The 22,422-nt window shown below is 35.9% G+C and overlaps 2 protein-coding genes across 8 annotated transcripts in view; one reads left to right on the top strand and one right to left on the bottom strand.

Annotated features, from left to right (window-relative positions):
- Positions 1-13,296, top strand: part of LOC135677499 (E4 SUMO-protein ligase PIAL2-like) — a 37,253-nt gene extending 23,957 nt beyond the window's left edge. Inside the window, exons 7-17 of the mRNA XM_065189860.1 lie at positions 1,436-1,501; positions 4,598-4,665; positions 4,737-4,785; positions 4,903-4,987; positions 5,105-5,206; positions 8,802-8,853; positions 9,994-10,045; positions 10,123-10,239; positions 10,313-11,063; positions 11,139-11,239; positions 12,637-13,296. Coding sequence (XP_065045932.1) covers positions 1,436-1,501; positions 4,598-4,665; positions 4,737-4,785; positions 4,903-4,987; positions 5,105-5,206; positions 8,802-8,853; positions 9,994-10,045; positions 10,123-10,239; positions 10,313-11,063; positions 11,139-11,239; positions 12,637-13,296 — 2,103 coding nt within the window. The remainder of the gene's footprint in view (positions 1-1,435; positions 1,502-4,597; positions 4,666-4,736; positions 4,786-4,902; positions 4,988-5,104; positions 5,207-8,801; positions 8,854-9,993; positions 10,046-10,122; positions 10,240-10,312; positions 11,064-11,138; positions 11,240-12,636) is intronic.
- A 2,129-nt stretch (positions 13,297-15,425) lies between these two features.
- LOC103988720 (uncharacterized) overlaps positions 15,426-22,422 on the bottom strand; it is a 29,098-nt gene continuing 22,101 nt past the window's right edge. For 2 of the 7 annotated variants that reach the window (XR_001978834.2, XR_001978838.2), the window contains 3 exons: positions 17,547-17,672; positions 16,918-17,203; positions 15,426-16,031 (listed from right to left, as the gene is read on the bottom strand). Coding sequence is in view for 1 of the 7 variants with exons in the window: in XM_009407337.3 (XP_009405612.2) it covers positions 17,009-17,203; positions 17,547-17,672 (321 nt within the window). In the remaining 6 variants the exon portion in view is untranslated. Of the gene's footprint in view, positions 16,032-16,762; positions 17,204-17,546; positions 17,673-22,422 lie in introns of those variants that run through there. The other 5 variants (XR_001978835.2, XR_001978837.2, XR_010514391.1 and 2 more) reach the window with 5 other exon arrangements.

Below are 22,422 nucleotides of genomic sequence, written 5' to 3'. Positions count from 1 at the left end.
ACATGCTGGTACACATTTATTCCTTATTTTGGTCTAGCCAATTCCAGATCTAGTCTGTCCCGTAAGTGGGACTTATGACTTCATTCACATATACCATCAAGTCTATCGAAGTGGCATGACGTAGTATCAGTAATATTGTTGGCAACTACAACATCAAGATTTGTGACAATAGATTTCTTGGCCCTGTCCCGCTAACATTTGATGTGGTTTTATCTTAATAGGGTGATATTGCTTTGAGTACAATTATTGTGTTGTTGATCTATTAGATAAACATCTCAAGTTATAATGTATTGTGGTTGTTCACTTGATTATTGGTTGTTATGTTTTATCTAGATATTATGCTAACGATATATTATTATGGTTCTAGATGTCATCATGATAAGTGTCATAGATGATACTCTTTTAATAAAATATCATGTTCAAAAATCAAAAAATAATTCTTATATTGGTCTAGCACCCTTGCTTAAACCATATGCCACATCATGTGTACCAACACGGTGTGGTATGATATTTGCTGTTATCAGGAGTTGTGAATCTCTCCATCTTTCAGAAAATCCTATGATTTTTCTTAATACGCATATATACATATTCTACCATTTTGGGGATTCTAGATGGTCTGATCCTTTTTTTTAAAGAAGTAAAACAGCTATGGTGGTATTAGAGATATCCAAGGTTAATGCACTGAGTAATAAGCCATCATGTTAAATTGATTGAAGCCAGGAGTGACAGACATGAAAGAAAATAAATTGATGAGATGCGTATTAGATTATTTAAACTAGATATAGCATCAAAATAGTTAAGAACTTGGAGCATTTCTAAACCATGCTTCCGAACATTATAGTGTTCCAACTTATTAAACAAAAGGAGGATGGTTTACCTTCATATGCTAGAGGCAATCAATCTGTACCTTGAACCCTAGTCAATAGCACAAAGGCAGAGTGTTTCAGTATTAATTGCACAAGTGCATGATGCCTTTTAACTGGTTAAAAAGTTCAGATTCTAAATCAATAATATTCTGGAATATGTTATAAATATGCATTTGCAAGGTGAAACTTTCGCTTCTCTGCTTTTATTTATTTATTCCTTATTTTCTCTCATTCTTTGCTTATATATTTGGGTTGTATGTCTTCATATGTTTCGATTCTTAGTTTTCTAATTTGCTATATAATGAGATAAATTGATTGACTCAAAAAGAAAGATGGCTCTGTGCATTCTGCCATTGTTGGGTCTGGAGAGGATTGACCTTGCAGTCTAATTAAAAAGCCCTGACTAATTATATATCTTGGCATCCTTTACCTATTCTACAACAAAATAATGCATTTTTTAAGATTTTAACTTGATATATATAGCTAAATGTTCCATATTTGTATATCATCTAAATTTGAATTTTCTATGTGATGCTGGCATGCTAATTCATTTATTTTATTTCTTGCAGCCTGGTTATGATATTCTAATGGCTGATTTCCATATACCAAGGAACACACGTTTAGATGAGAGGATTGTAAGCAATTTCTTTAATTAAATTACTCTAGCATCTCAAGGGTCAAATTGTGTTTACTAGCAGTAATTTCACATTAATTTTGGAAAAATTAGTGAAAGACTAAATTGACAGATCCTCACAACATATAGTTTGTCAGGCTCACTTGTATTTATTTGTCCTTTTAGTTGGTATATGAGATCAATATATCAATTTTTCTTGCCCATGCTTGACTTTGTTCTAGTTCAATTTTATATGACATTACAATTCTTTGACTTAGTTATCTTTTATAATTTTTGGCTTCATTTTGTTTTGAGATATATATATATATATATATATATATATATATATATATATGATTTTGGATTGCATTAATTTCTAATTTGAGTGGTTTCATCCACTGCGTTCTCATTTGATGTTTGTTGTTTTTTCACATAGCAAGGTAACTATAACATTTGCAGCAACTATGATGTTCTTCACATGACTGACACTGGAATGTATTAGGTCATCTTTGTTGTTTGGATTAGCTTTCCACCTTTATCCACCTCTATAGATAGTAGCTGCAGTCAAAGCAATGTTCCAAACTTGCCTATCAACATGTGCCAACTTGCTGTGCCATGTTGACTTTCAACATAGCTGATGTGTGAGAAAAAAAAAAAACATAGCTGATGTGTCACTATAACAGGAAAATATCTTATAACCTAATTCAGAGCAAAAAAAAGAAAAAGAAGTCCAGTGTACATTGCTATTTGTTCTGGTGCCTTTTCTCACCCCTTCCAAGACAGTGACTGAGGAGGCGAGCAACAGCATTCGTCTCCAGAGGCAATATAGGACAATCTTCATGCTTTAGGCTACAGTGTGTTAGGAGCTCAATATCAGTGTAGGTTGATACAAGATTGAAAACAATTGTGGGAATTGATTGTGAGATTTAGAACTGGATTTCTTTGGATTGGCCTTTTTGATAAATATAGATTATGAAATGGTGTTTTTACCCTTTGACTAAAAATCATTCAGGATGTCGGAAATTAGTCATGATCAAACATAAATATGCCAACATTGAGGTCAGTTAAAAATATGTCTTGTTAGTTGGGTCGGTTGAGAAGTAGGCAAAACTGGCCTGGCTTGATGATAATTGGCCATGTTGTTTGGGTGGATCAGCATCAGCAAATTCCAATTAGGATCACCTGATTCTGGCTTATATGATGATCTCTTACTAGATCTATGGTTTTGAGACTGGTCTTGACAATTCTTGGCTGAGATCAGACACAATTTGGTTTATCTGATGACCTTTGTCTTTTGACTCCAGATATAAGATATGTGGTCCATTCTAGAATTTCAAGAATTTACTCTCTTTTAATTCTTATCATTGTATTTTCAGCATCAACGTCCTACTAAATAATGAAGAATCCAAAATTTGCTGCTTATATGTTAACTGCAAAAGATAGTTTTTTTTTTTGCATGGTTCAGAATAGGGATATTTGCTAGTCCAACAGCCAGTCAGGATGTAGGTAGGGTGATTTTGCTTGGTTTAATCTGAAATTGACTGTTCCACCCAGTAAACATCATATGGGGTGTTAAGCAGATTGGTGCTAAACTATACTGGACAGTAATCTTACCATCTAATACCAATGTCATTTTCTTTAATTTTTTACCCTCCTATACCAGCATTTCTTTTTGTTTTATAGCTACTATAGTTGTCTTGTTTTCTTTTCTTTTCTATCAGCCTCACTCTCCTCCTTCCTGTTAAATCTCCTCTTCCACCACCACCACCTCCTCCTCCCCCTATCCTTCTGTTTCCCTCTTTCTTGTTGATTTTGGTGGTCCAATATATACCATGTCTGTACACTGTGGCATTGTCATATTACATTGTTTTGGCTGCCGACCATCAATGGCACTTATGAATTTCCTGTAATATATATCAATAATATACAAATTATTAGAAATCTGAACTATATAAAGTTGCTAAAATGAAGTTTGAAAGGGGCTGTTGGAGTCACACAGTGCATGTAATGATTTTGAAAAGAGACATAAGTGGGGGCTGGTTTGCAGATAGTGAAAAATCTTGTAAGTTGATTTAAGCAATGAACTGAGAATTATGGATTTTTTGTGGGAATTTAGATCTCTATTTGCTTCAAACAACTTAGAGTTATGTAAATATGATACAACATATAGAGTTAGTTTTTCCCTAGTTTTTGTTGTTGCACTACATATAGAGAGTTAGTTTTTACCTACTAATTATTAAGGTTCGCAATACCGTACCGTATTGGTGGTGTTTCGACCTGGGCTCGGTATCGGTACGGTACAGTGTACTGAGCGGTATACTCAGGTATGTCGAGTACTGTAGCTATGCTACAGTGCTACAGCGCACTGCTACAGTACTACAGTGCACTAGGACCGGTAACAGGCGGTCCGCGTACTGGCAATCTGTCGGACCGGTACGTACTGTCCGTACCGGGCGGTACAGTTTGGTACTGCAGACCATTTATGATACTACATATAGATCTTTATGTTTCCAGCTTTGCACATAGTTCCTAGGAGATTGAATGACAGGATCATTTGATCCCGATGATTTTTTGGGAACCAAATAGCCGAACCTATGAAATCTCTATTACATTAAGGGATTTCCTATAAAATCTCAAAACAAAACACAACAGAAAGATGAGAAAAGAAAGAAAACATAGTATCAATGCATCTTTTGAGCTAAGCTGTGTTAGCATGTGTGGATGTATGCCATATGCCACCTCTTGCATCAGTGTTTCTCTTGAGATACTTGGAACTGTTTTGTTATATCATAGCTATTATATTTAATACATAAAATATTTAACATACAAATAATTTTAGTTATATATAACAGCTTTGAGGAGCTGAATATTGATGTGCGGATATGCATTCATTAATTACATATAGTATAACTAATGTTGGTACGAAAAATAAAATATTGCTTCATAATAGGTTTTGCTCTATTGACAGGATAAGTAATTAATTTCCTGTCTCACTTGTATTGAGCTTGATATGGTAGTTCATAGTTTGTGGTTATGCATGAATAATTCTTGTTCTTAGTTATAACTACCTTGCAATCTGAGTTATATACAGCAAGGATATGATATGCTTCTCCTGTAGTGTCTGCTTGTTGCTCAAATGGATAATTTAGAGACATCATCATGTATCATAAGCCCACAACATGTGAGGTATATCTCTTTGCAACTCGCCCATTCTGGTTCTGTGAAATGAAATTGAGGTTTCTCACATTATATTGCAGCTTTTTGGTAAATGGGAAGGGTGTTGAAAGGAGGACAAATGTTTCAATGGTTTGTAGGACTTGATGACTTGATACAACTGCATGCCACCTTTTATCTTTGTAGTCATGTCATTGATAAACAATAAGAAACTCCCATCATATCTTCTATGTTTTTGTTTATTAACAGGAGACAGGACCTCAATTTCCAACTGATATTACTAAAATGCTTAAATATGGCACAAATATTATACAGGCTATTGGATATTTCAGTGGTATGCTGATTCTTCTTTTGCTTGCCATGGATGGTACTTGCATCCTGGTATATACTTTTTACTTGTATTTTCTCCCTATGGATAATGCTTCTAATCTAATTTTTCAACTCAAAATAGGTAATTACATGATTGCCATAGCCTTTATGAGTAAGGTAACTACTCCCTGTTCCACTAGAATGGACGATTATGTTCATCCGGTGATTGAAAAACTTGCTTCAGGTAAGCAAGTGTAGTCCTTGTTTCTTTGTTGTGATTTGCTGTGGCATCTTTAAGTTTGTAGATGACTATCCTATGTGGTTGATATTGTTACTATGACATGGTTTTCCTTTATTTTGTCAGGATTTTATGCTCATAAATTGTACTGAGTTCAGAGCCTAAAAAGATTTTAAGGATTGTTTAGTAATTTTTTTAATTGTTTGCTCAAGTTGCATCAAACACTATCTTAGATTATTCAATACGGGCAAGCAGATAATCTTCTGTTGATGTTCTTCCTAGTAGCTCAAAAAATGGTACATGGCATTGGCTTTGATGATCCTGAAGGCACCAGCTATATTTGTATCCATACCAGCTAAATTAATCATGAGTCCTGAAGGCACCATTGTTGCATTATGCTAATAGCTTATTCATACTGAGGATATTTCTTATATAATTCTTGGCCATGTGATCTTTTAAGACAGCATTCTGTTATCTCTAAACTAGCCCATTAAACTACTTTTAGAACCTTCATCGTGAGGAGAGATGGTGTGTGACCTCGAAAAAGAAGGTGGGTATATAGGTCAAGCAAAAAGAGGAGGCAGAAAGGACCTCAACTTGTAGTTACTGAAGGTGACTGGGTCAGGAAAACCATTTAAAATGGGTGTGTCTTCTATATAATTGTATCTTTAAGGATTTGAGTACTTGGCATTTTGGCAAGATGTTTCACTGGGAGCATATTGTTTCCTAAGGTGGAATATGAAATGAGTGTTGGGCTTCATTTGGGTCATTAGTGAGCATGAGCATACTGGATATAAGGTCAAATTGTTTCAATGTAAGTCCATTTTTGTCCATTAATAAGTGTGGCATACTTCAAGAATAAAGTGTTTATAACATCAACGTTTGAGTGAGTCTTTTTTAAGTTAAAGGGCCTGTTTAGCTCTTTACATCTTTTGTAGATTCAAGAGGCAAGAAATTTTAAAAGATTGAGCCACCCTCACTCCTCTGGGATTGTAGTTGGCTGCCGCTGCCTCCCTTAGCCTTGTGCCACTACAGAGGACCAGAGGTTGGAAGACGATGCTAGATACAAGTATGTCAGTGTTTGTATATTTTTATCAAGGATTGCAATCTCGCCAGTCCTTGGTCGGACTGGTATGTACTGACCAATACCCAATGTGCCAACACATGGTACACCATTATGTATCAAAGATTCAAAGAAGAAGAGGAAGAAAGAGAGAAGGGGAAGAAGAAGAGGAAGAAAGAAAAAGGAAGAAGAGGAGGCAGTGGAGAAAGAGGAAGAAAGATAGGAAGAGGAAGAGGAAGAGGAAGAAGGAGAGGAGGGGGTGGAAGAGGAGGCGGGGGGAGAGGAGTATACCCGATTAACGACAGCATCACACGGTGGAGGATGACTAGGCACATTGAGGCTCTCACGATTAGGACTGAACCGTAGGCGAGAAGAGGAGAAGACAAGCCAAGCAAAATTATTCATTTGAATTTTTGGTACATACCACCTGTCACAGCAGACAAGCCAAGCAAAATGGCGCAGAACACACCAGTTAGCAGTTGAATTTTTGGTAATTTAAACCATCCATTTCTTAATTGTAAGTATTTATTTGTATGAATCCCATCTAACTTCTTTTGTGTGAATCCCCTAATTTAAACATGTACATTAGTTATTGTTGGATGCACAAATACTGAAGAATGACTATAACAATATTTTTATATATTAAATTTTATATAAGTTTTTGATCGACTTTTGATCCTAATACTATGACTTAGTGTCAGTTCTCATGAAACTTGAAATCTACTTGACTTAGGTAAGTCATGAAGTTGTTAAGAACCTTACGCTCCCTTGGTCAAGGAAATGTTCTTGTTGAAATTGGATTTAAGTACTGACATTTTAGCGTGAGAAAGGTGAAACACGATTTGGAAGGGAAGAATGAGAGGAGAAATAGAAGACGTCAGATATCAGCTTCTATGCTGTTCCATATTTTGTACCAATAATTTGGAATCAGATACTGGTAGACCTGGAGTCACAAAGCAGCAACTGTGTAACTTGTGCAGTCTCATGATATAGGTCTTGTACACCTCTGTTCTAGGTGCCAGTAAGCATCTGAGATCATACTAAAACATGCTCAGTGCATTCAAACTAATGTTCCACATTATTTTCTTATCATGAAAGTATATTGGTTACTGAAGATTTTATCCAGTTTGGTTTGAAACATTGATTCATATAGTTTAGCTCTGCTCCAGGAAGTAATTCTTAAACACAAAAGTACAAGCATCTCAGAGGTATTTGTCACTTTGCACCAGTATGCATCAAAATTCTGGTGTGCTTGTTTACTTGGCATGTGGTATCATGGGCTTCTCATGTTATGTGATGTTAATCATGTTATATCTCGCGAGTTCTTCATTGGCATGAGCTTGATATTGGAACTTCAATTGTTGTTCCTGACTATGTTGTCACAAATCTGCCTTCTATAAATATTATCGTCTTCCTGTATCTAGAGCATAAATTTACCTAGATAGCAGCTCAATGTATTCCCAAACAACAGTGGTATAAGTGGCATAGGATAAATTTTTATTAACGATGTATGTAAATGGTTATACATTTGAATGCAGTATACTTGGAAGCATGATTTTTAATTTTGATGTGTACTGCCCGGTATGTACCGGTCCGAGAGCCTCTTGGCATGCAAATTATCTGCTATCAGGCAGTACCAAATTTTTGGCTCCATATTGGGCTATACGGGGCTGTATCAAGCTGTAATGGTCGAAATTTCGATCGTTACTAACTTGTTCTGGGCGGTACTGATCGATTTTGACTGTTATCGACTTGTGCCAGGCGGTAACGGTCGATTTCGATCATTACCGACCTTTTAGCTATTTTAGCTAAACTAGCTGAAAACACTAATACATATTGTATTCATGTTTTCAGCTATTTTAGGTGTACTACTCAGTATGCCCTGGCGTACCATCAATATACCTCGACATATACCATACCAAGCAAGGCTCGGTATGTCGGTACGGATCGAAATTGCGAACCTTGCTTGGAAGAACCTAACAAGTAGATGTTAATCCTTCCCAGCGATTGTCTGAGTTGAGAACGATCAAAATTTGCCCCTTCAATCATAATTAATGGCCATCTAAAATGACAATACACCACAAACAATGACTTTGATTAACATTTTAAAGGTTTGCCTGTAAATGGGCCAAATCTTGACCTGATTTGGTTTGCCCCTTCAATCATAATTATTGGCCATCTAAAGGGACAATACACCACGAACAATGATTTTGATTAACATTTTAAAGGTTTGCCTGTAAATGGACCAAATCTTGACCAGATTTGGTCTAGAATCTGACCCGATTGGGCTGAATACGGATTAGATTTTAACAAAGAAAATTTGATTGATAACCTGATTTGACAATCTGTTTCCTTCCAGATCAGACATTTATTAGTTTGTTTTAACTTCTGATAGGTGACCTTTACCTTTGTAGGGTATCTCTTTTCAGTTGGATGTGCATATGAAGCGATCATAATCTCCTTTTGCAAATAAAAATGACCTTTACCATTTGAAAGTTGGGATCCATTACTAAGACGTTTTCTTAATTGTGATACCAGATTCTGACATAATTGAGGGGGCATCAAGAATAACACTCAATTGCCCAATAAGGTAAATTGGAATCTTCTTGGTGACGTACATTTTCTTTTGTTTCAATAATTTTATTTTCATGTTTTGAAGTTTTGGGTGATAAATGTTAAGCTAGTTAATTGGATTGTATGCTTTAATGTAATTTTCTAGCAAGCATCATAATAATGTAAAAGTATTTCATTTGCCATGTCACCACGTGAGCTACTGTTGTATTGTCATTTGTCAAGGAGCTGTCTTGTGCAACTAACAGCTAGGGCTTGTATTTATCAAGTTCAGTTGTCCCATGTTTGACTTGAGTACCAAAAGGTCTTGGGTTGTTATTGTCTGGGATCAGATGCAGGGATTTTCTTCTGCCATTTAACCCTATCCAGCAACCTTTTGAAATCAAGAGAGAGATTGTGTTCTATCTTCTGGCTTAACTTGGTCTTTATGGACTTTGTCATCTCATGACCTCTGGTTTGATTGACTCATCCTCATTGGTGATCCAGAAGAATAACCTTTTGACATGTCAAACCCATCTAATTAATGTCCTATTGGCATATATCAGGATCCTGCATGAAAGAAAACAAAAATTAAGTCTGGCCAATGGGATTTGGGGGTTTGCTCACTGGATATATGAGCACAAGTGAGGCTACTAAGGTAAACCTTTCTATACCTATAGAGGTTTCTAGCAGACTCTTGTATATTGGTTCTACAATTAGATAATTGGCATGAGGTTGAGAACCGTAGAGAAACTGTCATGTATATATCAGCCTACATGTTGTACACAGAAGTGCGATATATGACACTAACATACAAAGTTGGTGCAGGCTGATGCTAATACATGCTAGTGGGTTGGGTGCTACAGAATGCATGGTAGCTGGTGTGTATGGGCACAATTAGCAATGAATATATGATCCATGGTGCCTTTGATATAGATTACACTCTTGAGCAACCTCATGGTAATTGGGGCTAACATGAATTCTGTATGATAATGGGTCGTTTTAAGCATTTAATACATCATAGATACCATTGCTCTTAATGACATCCTTTTTCATTTGCTTTTCCCTGAGAAGTTGAAAAATGCCCACAATATGCCCGTCTCAACTTTATGCACATCAGGATATTGCTTGTATTGATTTTTATGATAACTTTCATATTTCTCTGGTATATTACATACAGTTTCAAGCGTATCAAAACTCCTGTTAAAGGACATCTCTGCAAACATCATCAGGTCAGATTCTATTTTGCTTGTTAAAGTGACATAAAAAAGTTTTGGAACCCTTTATTTAACTCTGCAAGTACATCTAGTGTTTCGATTATGACAGTTTCATGGAAATTAATTCCTGTAAGCCATCCTGGCGCTGCCCATCTTGTAGCACACCAACTAGCTGTATTGACCTACGTATTGATCAAAAGATGACCGAGGCAAGTAATTTGTATATTCACTAGAAATGGTATCAATTACACAGCAAGTTGCATGATGTACTTTCTATTGCAGATACTACAAGAGGTAGAAGAGAATGTAGCTGATATAGTTATTTTTGCTGATGGCTCATGGAATTCATTTGTTGAGCATAATGAAAGTATAAATCAAGTGCATGAAGGGAGATCTCAAGAGCAAGAAAATAGTAATACTGAGAACCAAAATAATTTAGCTGATGTTGTAGATCTGACTATAGCAAAGAGTCCAGAAGTTGGACCTTTCCAAAATTCTGCATACACAGCTGAAAATTATGGCTATGAGATAGAAGACAGGAAACCGTTCAGGGACGATGAAGGTCTTCCTATCCCTCTGTATGCTTCTGGAGCATCAGTTATTAATACTTCTCTGTGCACTCAAGCACCTGCTTACTATACAAAAAGTGGAATTTGGCCAAGGAATATGTCTTCAGTTTCTAGCTCTGTATCAGGCAGAATGGTTGGTGCAAATGCTAATGCACTGGGAACCTTGGAGTCAATTTTGCCTAATGTTTTGCTGAATCCTATTCATACTGATGCTGTTTCTCCAGTACTTAATCGGGATCCTGCAGGATTTGAACTTTCACAACCTACATTGAATTTTCAGCAAGTACCACAAGTGACACAGCTTGCTGAAAATGTACAATTGGAACCGTTGCATGAGGGAAGTTCAATTAACAACAATGAAGCAGGGAGGCCTATACCTAGACAAGTTATTAAAACTCGAAGAGCGGTTCAGGCACTTCCTGCACAGACACAGATACCCAGTTCATCACGAACGGTGCAGATAGGTTTGTTGAGCTTCAATTCTATGATTTCCAACAGTTATGCCACTGTGTCTTACCAATCACTTTCTCCATTAACAGTTGTCGCAGATGCACTCAATTCAGTTAGTGGTGAGATGCAAATCAATGAACTCTCAAGGACTTCCAGCATCGCAGCAGCATCATTGCATTCCATGACTCAGGCAAGTCTGCTGAAATGAAATGACTATTCTATTGTGAAAAGCTCACAACCATAATGCTGTGGTTGAATATAGTATAATGGAATATAATTCACTGCAATGTTTTATTGTACACTGGAAGATGTGCTGCATCTGAACTGATATATAGTGCATCTTTCAAATGATTATCTGAATTGTCATTATATTTTCTTATAGAATCACAGTGATTGTTTATATATATATATATATTTGAGTAAGAATTCAATTGAGATGATTTAGTCCTGAGTCTTATCTCCTTAAAATTAATTATGGATATTTCCAATTGGAAGGTAAGTCTCGTTGAATATGATAAATATTTAGAGAAGGCAGAAAATTGAAGTCATATTTTCACTATGTGGAACAGAAAGTGACTTTTCTTTAAAGCCTTTGAGAGTGGCAATGCTGTAATTTTATTTCATTTAACAACAACAACAACAACAACAATAAAGTTATAAGTCCCAACTATTTGGAGTCATGTCGATAGATCTTTTGCTACAATTGATATCTGTAAAAAGTCATTTATTCTCTATCAATGTAATTTTATTTCATTAAAGGTATGAAATAAGCATAAGAAAGAAGATAACAAAACAAAAGAAAAAAAGAAAGAGGAAAAATAAGCTAGTTTGGAAGAAGAATGCTTTGTCAAAAATCTTAATATTTCTTAATAGGATTGATCTCCCAATTTTATTAATAGGATTTTAGATTTTATTAATAGGATTGATCTCACGGGAGATGTTCAAACAAGTTGATTCTATCTTGAACTTTTAGTAGGTCAACATTCTTTTTTATCTGTTCGATTTGCATTTTTCTGGAACTACTTTTGACTCAGACTTAATATATGTTATTTTTACGGCCAGCAGTGAACTTCCCATTAAGTCTTTTAAATGTGAACTTGTATTAGTCTCTGACACCAGCTAATAACCTTGACAATTCTGAGAGCTTAGGAAAAAATTGTTTATGAAATTTTCTTTGAAAATGAAGAACACAAGTTGAAACTTTGAATCTACTTGTTAAAACAGCCTTTTTATTGGTCATCTAACTTAGCTGGAAAGTTGATTAGTCAAGTTTAATTTTGTTATGTTGCAAAATGGATTGTAAGCTTAAGCTTTTTTTTTTTCTGTTACTATCTTTTTAATATTATATCTCTGGAAGCCTTATTTTTGTGGTTCTAGTTGTACACATGGCTAATGCTCTCTGTGCTAATGTTGGTAGCCTCCCTCGTGTATGTGAGATATATTTGTCACGCATTTATATCTATTTTGTGCTAATGTTTCTGCTCTTGATTGGCAAATGTGTAAAACATGCCATGCCAGTGTCATATTTCATTTATTTGTACTTACCCCTGCTGAGTTTTTTCTTTTTTGCAAATTTGGGATCACCAGGAACACCACAGTAACTCGGCATTGCAGCAGGTTGTTGGCCTTTCAGCACCTAATATGATCAGCACTCGAACACCTCAAGGCCAGCCGAGAGGTGTAGATGCTTATAGAGCAATAGTCCAGTTTCTATTAGAACACCCACCTCAGCTACCATACCAAAGAAGACATCATCTCGCAAATCCATCAGGTTCTTCACAGCCTTCTTATATTTCTTCAAGCCAGGCCCAGCAAGTATCACATAGTGCTGCGTACGCAACGGAAATAGGTGCAGGAACAACTCATAGTACATCATTGGCTCCCCAACATGCGGCGCAGAGAGCAACACCACAAACAGGAGCAACAAGTATTCCCTTCACGACCGGAGTCGCATCTGTTGTTCCCACACTCACTGATGCAGGTCGGGCACCACCTTCATTTGGATCTGATGGGTTGCCTGCGCTTCCCTATGAGCACAACTGGCGGCCAACAGGACGCATGAGAGGGAGTCTAACTGGTTATGCTTACACGTCTGCCCTTAACCAGTACTTGGCTACTCCGCAGTCAGCACAAACTCAGCCACCACCTTTCTCAGCCGGTGTTTCGGCTGACCAGCTTCCAGCGTTAACTGCCAACACTGAGTGTTCAAGCATCCATGACCCAGCAAAGCACTACGGGACATATTGACGGCAACCAATTGAGAAGTTCGTATGGCATTTTTGATATCTATGAACAGATGAATCACTATCAGGATGCAATGCAAGGAGAAGGGGACTGACATCTGATCTTAAATAGCCTTACAAGTGATGCAAACAACGGTGACCGACATTGATGGCCAGTAGGCTTTCTTAAGCTGCAGCAAGAATAGGAGTCTTAGCAGTTTATAAAATGCTCATTTTGATTGGATTCACAAAATGGCTGTTGGTGAAACACGTATGTTTGTGCATTTGTCTTTTCAAGTTAGGATTAGTGTTTTATCTTCTACAAGCTATAAGAGATTAAGAGGGATAGGCTATAACTGGTACAGTCTAATTTAACGATGAAACAGTGGTTTTATTTTTTATTTTTTATTTTTTAAAGATAGATCGTCAGGATCATAATTTCTTCAAATGGTTGGCAGCTCGAATGAAAAACATGGAAGCCCCCGATTGGTTGGAGAGAATAAATATTTCGTTTCAGGTAGGCTAGCACCTGAAACGAAAACGAGGGATCGTATGCGTGAATCAACGCCATGATTACTGCGATTGAATCTGTCCACGAAGCATTCGAGCTCCGATTGATGTAACCAAGTTTGATCATGAAATACAAATTATCTCGTAAAGATGTTGAATTCTAAACGTGCGGTGTGATTGAATTATCCATCTAGAAAGGCATTTTGTCTTCTTTGCACCAAAACAGGCAAATGATAGTGGGAGTTTGATACATAGACGTTTTGTATGTGACATCATCATGGAGCCGACAACAAACTTGGATGCTTTGTCAGCATATCTTATCAGCACAACACATCATCAGATTAAGACGATGCATAATAACATTGATCATAAAGCCCGACGGTTCAGTCAACTTTTTACATCTGTATGAAGATTTCACATAATTGTCCCAAAAATAATAACCGGTTACTCCAATCAATTACTGAAACCACTATAAAAGGCTCCAGGTAGATTACTGAAACATTATTCTCAATTCTCCAAACTTTAGTTGAACTCGACCACTCGACGATTCCAAAGCTTGAGATAAGTTCGGACACTGAACTTAGGTTGGTTTCGAGTCCTCGATAGGTTGAACAACTAAAATTAGTCATACCAATAAGAAACTAATCCTCAAAGTTATTAGGATCAAAGATTATAGTTTCAATTATCATACTCTATCGCTTTGGTATGCCAAAACATCCACGATAACATTCGGGGAAGAAGCCATTGGTACCTTTAGGAGGAGAGGGAGAAAGACGAAAAGGAAGAATGAAATATTAGAGAATGATAACATTCGGGGAAGAAGCCATTGGTGCCTTTAGGAGAAGGAGAGGGAGAAAGACAAAAAGGAAGAATGAAATATTAGAGAAACAAGGGAGAAGAGGAAGAAGAATTAAGAGTAACAAGGAAGAGATGAAGAAAAGAAAAAGGAAACGATGAGAAGGCATGCTGGAGGTTGCAAAAAGAGCACGAACAATTATAAGCAACGAACAGCGAATCCTAGTTAAAAGAGAGAACATTTTATTGTACCAGTTCATAATCAAACTGAAGAACAATTTCGGAACCCATCTGTTTAACAAACCTTGATCAAGATTACTATTCTCTGTATCTCATACTTAAATATCTTTGTAAAGACTTCGCTGGTTGATAGAAAGGAAATGATCACGAAGTTAATATTTATATATTTTTAAGCAATCTGGTTACTGAACTAAACCGATCCCCAGGCTGGTTGAGTGTAGGTCAGGTTCATATTAACCCACACAGAGGAGTCGAGTGAGCAGGAATAGGAGGAAGAAGAATAGGCGAGGAGTGGACTGGAAAGCTGATAAAGAACTGTCCGTGAAGGGAGAGGAGAAGCAGCAGCAGATGAGGAGAGGCGGCGCCACCTCTCGAAGCCAAAGCCTGTAATGTAACAGACACGACCGTGCAAATTCCATTTGAATATGGATGACATTGGCTTCCCACCTTCACTGTTATTTGGCTCTTGTGAACTGCGTCTCTTGTAGACTCAAAAGCTGTACAACCACTAAATGATAGCGCATTTAAACCATAAAAAGTGCGTTCCAGAATCTATCTGATTTGCTAATTTAACCTACAATGGTTCTCACTGGAGATACAGTTACCATGTTGAGAAACAAATCATATAAAATCTCAATTAAATCCATTGAAAAACCTAGTTAAGAGATCAACTCACATATATAACAAAAATTGCATTAGGAAAACTAAAAAGAAAAAAAAAAACAGCCAAAGCAATAAATCAAGCCATTCAGAAATTGTTATACAGTAATAATACCTATAGATTCGGCCGCTCGTTGCCACCACGATAGATCAATACTCTCTATTTCTTCATATGCAAACCATCCGATGCACTTCTCTCCACCCTTTTCAAAAACTACATTCCGATTTGAAGAGAGCACCATGCCACGTGATACTATTTCCGTTGATATATGTAATCTTCCTATAAGGAATTACTGTTATCAATAACCAAAGAAAAAAACAATGCAGCCAACAAACCTCAATCACCTTAATATGCATGCCAACTTCTTTTAACTCTGAGGCCTAAGAAGCTGCTCTTGAACTTACGTGGTTACAGTGTCTCAAACTTGATCCTCGTGCATTCTAGACTGGGACTGACCTCTTCTGATTTGAAATGGAGCTCCAAAATGAATTGCAACTTACATGTGATCCATGTGAATAATGCAACCTTGACTGTCAAAGCTGGTCTTTACAATTCTACATATATAGATATATCACTTCATAGAAGAGAAAATTGGTAGCTAACAGAGAATTAATTTTATATATTAATTTGCTTCTGCAGAAACAATAAAGTTGACAGGAAAAAAGTTCTTTGCCACAGAATTGCTCAATGGTTAAAGATGTAAATGTAAGTGCAAGATTATAAAACTACAATTCAACCATCTGAATAACACAACCTTCTTGTTACAATCTATACAATTTTGAAACAGTCAAAGTTCAGTTGAGAAACAAAAAGTAATAGTATCATGTTTCAACCCAAAGTAATCGAAAGATCAAGAAAGAAAACCACAAGTACAAATTAGCACATGAATTAGAATATCTGCAAAGGTGCTTCTACCTTTCATTTGCAGAAGATATTAGCTAAAGAGAATGTCAGACCACTTATACATGCATAATCATGGTTGATCAGCATACAGCACTGCTTATGTTACATATGTGAATATAAAATAAGACAAGGATAACTACTAATGCGAATAGTAGATGAGATTGTTAAGTAATGGATCAAGACCAACAAAGAACAGAGTATGAGATTTCAAAACAGCTTCAGGGGTTCAATTTTATTTTATTGCATAATAAATCAGGTAGGGAAGGTCTGCAAAGCAGAGAACCATGATAAATTTATCCACTAGTGTTGTAATAATGCTTTTAATCAAATAGGAGCATGACATTGAAAATTTTAATGGATCTAGAAAAGGCCCTTGTAGAACTCAGTGACAATATGCTAAATTTCATGGTTGATGTGTGTGAAGCATTACTGCCAGGACTTGGTAACTCCAAGACTTGGACAACCAATGGTAAAAGCACAAGATAAATAACTAGTACAGTATCCAGATGAAGATGAAGTTAATGCATAAAATAATACCATTTGTGACTATCATAAGATGAACTGCATCTGATAAATATATGCAAATTACTAGTCGAAGGAGTCACATCATCATTGCTCCAATCTGAAATCAAAACCAAGGTTTCTTGCCTTGCAGCATACCAATCAACTGCTCAAAAACTTGATAACCATTATCACGAAGTCCGGAGTGCATATATTCATTTGTCACCCACAGCCTGATCCCAGCAATCTCAGAAGCCGTTTCCATTGCAAGTTTGAAGTTGACATACATGTCTTCATAATAAACAGCAGCAGCAACAGGAACCTGCATGAGGCGTAATTTTGCATGATCCAGGTGCAAACATTTACTGATAACATTATCACTATTGAAATCAGGACAAATGCTGCTAGGAAAAGATTCGAAATGCAAAATTGTGTGGTCAAAAGCATGTGCATGTGCATGTTTGTTTACATGGGTTCATGCATGTGCCTATGACCGTCAAGAGCCAATAGATGTACTGCTTTAGTTCATTACATGTATCCCTCTACCCTGCAAATTAGTATCACATGCAATGATCTCAATATCCAGAAAAAATAAAAGAAGTGCTCCAACAAAATAAAATACAAGGAACAACAAAATCTTCGACACAACTTGTCGAGTTTCAAACCTTGTTGTTGTTTAATCTACTAATGTCATACAATGGTGGCCAATCTTCCTTCTCAGCCAACAAATGAGCAGCTTCTGTGAAAGGTCCTAAAGCATGAATCTCATCAAACATCCATGGAAATATCATCTGTATGTAAAACCCAAAGCAAACATTAGATTTCTCAAAAACCAAAAGCAACCGTATGACTGGTGCCTTTGGGTAACAATGCTTCTGGAATACCCTAACAGGCTTGAAAATGTGGTATGCAACTTGGCAAGCAACACAAAGTTTGTTCAAATAACAGCACAAAGTTCCAAAGGTCCTTAAAAAGAACATGGTATCTCGAATAGAAATTGTATAACAAATAGATGCAAAAGAAAGTTTTAGTCTCTTTGGCATGGAGTCAGAGTAGTTCTTATTTTTATTTTCCAATATATCTTATACACGAAGTAAAACTAGAGTTAGAATGATACAAGAAAACATTTGTGCATTCTTGATTGCTAAAGATCATACATCTACATTTTGTAATTTTGCCAGTTTACTGTGTATATGGTTGAGGTTCAAAACCCTACAATTTAAAAGATATAAGCAAAAAAAAGATTGTATCTACAAGTTATATACTCTGATTTCATTATTTTCCAAGACAATGATGAAATCAAGGTTTACAGTTTTGAATAATACCGGGCGGTACGTATCGGTTCGACAGCATACTGGTACGCGGACCGTCCGCTACTGGACGGAACACTTAACATCGCCCCATATCGGATGATACGAGGTTATATAGGGTTGTAACGGTCAAAATTTCAATCGTTACCACCTAGCACAGCTCGGTAATGGTCGATTTCGACCGTTATCGCTTGGTAACGATCGATTTCGACCGTTATCACTCGGTAACAGTCGAAATCGATCGTTATCGCTCGATATTCAACCGTTACCAATCAATAACAGTGTTCCAATGGTTAAATTGACCGTTAGAGCCCTTTCTCATAGGTTTTTAAATTCATCTTCTCCCTTATTTCACTTCATACTCTCTTAAACTATCTCAAACTCTTTTTTTCTTATATTTGTACTCTACTAAACTCTAGGAAATAACGATTTGTGAATTTAATCGAGGCTCGTTTAGGAAGATAAAGAGGAAGAACTTTCTAATCAAGAGGTATGTATTCTCTTTCTTTAATTAGAGAGTAATTAAGATATTTAATATTATGATTAGTATGTTTAATATTGATTAATTCAAAATTAGACACTTAAATATTTATATTTCATACATATTAAATATTAAAAAATATTTATGATAGTAAAATAAGTTTAATTAGGTTTTATTAAAGTTATCGAATGCTACAATTAGTCATTTTAATAATGATTTAATCGAAATTTGATCGATTTTATATCAATTCAATAACTTTAATACATATTAGGATGTTTGACATGTTTATAATATTGAAAAAAAAATAATTAGTAGGTAATTAACTATATTAATTATGTGATTAGTGTATCTAATGGTGATTTCATCGTAATTTAAACTATATTGGATCAAAATTACGTATTTAATGCTTCTTTTATGTGTTTCACATATTTATGATGGTAAAATAAGTTTAATTAGGTTTTATTAAAGTTATTTAATGCTGCGATTAATCATTTTAATGATGATTTAATCAAAATTTGATCGATTTTAGATCAATTTAATGTCTTTAATATCTATTAAGGTGTTTGACATGTTTATAGTATTAAAAGTGAAGTAATTAGTGGGTAATTAACTATGTTAATCAAGTGATTAGTATATTTAATGATGATTTTATCATAATTTGACTGATCAAAATTATATATTTAATGCTTCTTTTATGTATTTCACATATTTATGATGGTAAAATAGGATTAGTTACGTTTTATTAAAGTTATTTAATGCTGCAATTAGTCATTTTAATGATGATTTAATTGAAATTTGATCGATTTTAGATCAATTTAATGTCTTTAATACATATTAATGTGTTTGATATATATTTATAGTGTTGAAAGAGAAGTAATTAGTGGGTAATTAACCATGTTAATCATGTGATTAGTGTATATAATAATGATTTTATCGTAATTTGACCTATATTGGATCAAAATTATGTATTTAATACTTCTTTTATGTATTTCACATATTTATGATGGTAAAATATGATTAGTTATGTTTTAATAAAATTATTTAATACTGCGATTAGTAGTTTTTTATCGATATTAGGTCAATTCAACATGTTTATATTTTATAGCTTATTTGATTTAAATTTGGTAGGATCATGGCACCAAAGGAATAACTATATGATGATGCATGGGTTCATGCCCGAAAGATAGTTGGGAACCGTCATCATTGACAATGTATTTATTGTGACTACATTGGCAAGGGTAGAGGAATAACTCGGGTGAAGATGTATTTGGTTGGTGAGCATCCTGATATTGCAAAATGCAAGAAGGTTTCAACGGAGATCCATAAATTATTTCAAAGCAAGCTAAAACAAACAAAGAAAAATACATTAAAAAAGAAGGCAAGAGTTGAGGAAGAATATTATAGGGCTACGCAGGAACCAGTTTATAATCAGTACGAGGGTTACGACGATGAAGTTGACCCGAATCTCACAACTAGGATTCGTGCATCATTAGAGCATCGGTATATGGCCGATGAAGCAATGAGGCATCGACGGCCTGACTCACAATTGGAGCATGGCAGTGGTAGTGCAATCCAAAGGTCGGCCAGCATGAGGTAGCCAATTGCTCCTCCTCAGTTAGGCTGAACTAATAGCATGAGGTATGGTGGGCTCTGTGGTTTTTGGTTTTATGAGAGGTCTTGGCAGGAGGTCCGTACTAGATATTGTTGATATTAATCCACAAGCTTATCCTCCACAAACGACGAAACAGACACGGATTGACAATGCATACACAAAAGAAAATAAGCGAGATATTGGGAAAGTAATTTCAAAATGGTTCAACTTTCACAGGATTCCAACTAACACAACCCAAGGTCCATATTATCATAGCATGATCTCTTCTATTCAAAAGTTTGGCACGGGGATTCAACCTCCAACACTGAGGGAGATTTACAGCGTGAACTTAGATGAGAAGGTGGCAGAACTGAAGGATTGGATCAAATCCTTCAAGAGGCAATGGGACGAATATAGGGTAACACTGATGTGTGACAATTGGACAGGACCAACAAGAATGAGTATCATCAACTTTCTTGTCTATTGCAATAGAAAAGTGGTGCATCATAAATTAGTTAATGCTTATGAAAAGATCCAAAATGCAAACTACAATAAGAGCTTGATGAACACTACAGTAGAGAAGATCGGACCACAGTATGTTGTCCAAATAATAACCGATAATGGAGCGAATTTCAAGAAGGCCGATTTGCAATTGATGGAAAAAAGAAAAACATTGTTTTGGACTCCATATGTAGCTCATTGCATAGATCTAATGTTGAAGGATATTTGTGAGCTGAACGCGGTCAAGAATTGTGCAGCTCGAGCACAATCAATTATAAAGTTTATATATAATCATCATTAGGTCCACGCTTTAATGCAAAAGTATGTAAACGGTGAGATACTCCGACCTGAAGTCACTTGGTTTACTACCAATTTTATTGCATTAAAGTCATTACAACAAAAAAGACATGGCTTGAAGGCAAAAACAAGAGTGGTCTAATTCCAGATATTTGAGAATGAGCGATGAAAAAAAGATAAAAAAGTCCATTCTTTCCTCCAGATTTTGGGAGTCTGCGACAAAAATCATAAAAGGTGTAGAACCACGTTATATTGTTTCCCACAAGGTCGATATGGACAAGCGTCTACAAATGTCGTATCTTAAATATACTGATTTCAACAAGAGAAGAGGTAGGGAAAGCATTCAAAAATGATTTTAAGGCCGACCAATACGTACGGATCATTGATCGTCAGACCGAAGTTCATATGGATCAAGATATTCATAATGCAGGTAAATTCATATTCAGAATAATTTAATTTATTATTTTTTATATAATAAAAAATCATATTAACAAAATTATGTCTTGCAGCATATTATATAAACCCAGCAATTCAATATCAATATGCTCTTGGGACGCAAAATGATTTACTAATGACACTACGAAATGTTATATATCGACTCTTGCCAAACACTACTAATGTAGCCGATACTCTTATAGAGGGTCGATTATTTCGAGAAACAATTGGTTCATTCTCCGACGTTGTAGCTGTATCGTATCGTTACACTATGGATCCTGGTAAGGAAAAGTTACACATATTGATTATCGATTATATTTGATGTTAATTATTTGTTATGCTAATAAAATCTTATTTATATCTTTTTGCAGTCGAGCGGTGGCTACAATTTGGAAGGGATGCACCATATTTAAGGAAGGTTGTCGTTCGTGTACTTTCACATATGACAATATCTAGTAGTTGCGAACGTAATTGGTAAACGTTTGCATTGATTCACACGAAGGTCCACAACAAACTCTATTATAGACAGTTAGAGAAATTGGTATATGTCCATTATAACATGCGGCTAAGGTTACGATGTGCTGAGTTGGATAAGGAGCTAGAGGAACTATATATTGATCCCATCGACCTCCAATTCTAGAATGAAGATTCAGAGCCGATGTTAGATTTGTTGAAGCAACAGAGAACCAAGAGGATCCTCTACTTGATGAGGCGAGAGATCCTCAGCGTCTTTTGCATTTTATCATCGAGGCATAGAAGAAGTGGAAGTACAACCCCAGCAGATGGAAAATCCCCCTCGATCACAACGTGGCAGGAATCAAACAACATCAAGTCAAACTGCTCGAGGAACTATGTACACCCAACGATTACAATCTGTCCGCCCAGCGTGCAAAGGCAAAGGGGAAGGCAGTAGCATCAGTCGCATC

Source organism: Musa acuminata, chromosome BXJ1-6 (assembly GCF_036884655.1).
Source record: "Musa acuminata AAA Group cultivar baxijiao chromosome BXJ1-6, Cavendish_Baxijiao_AAA, whole genome shotgun sequence".
NCBI lineage: Eukaryota > Viridiplantae > Streptophyta > Magnoliopsida > Zingiberales > Musaceae > Musa > Musa acuminata.
This window is presented reverse-complemented; position numbering and strand designations above follow the sequence as displayed.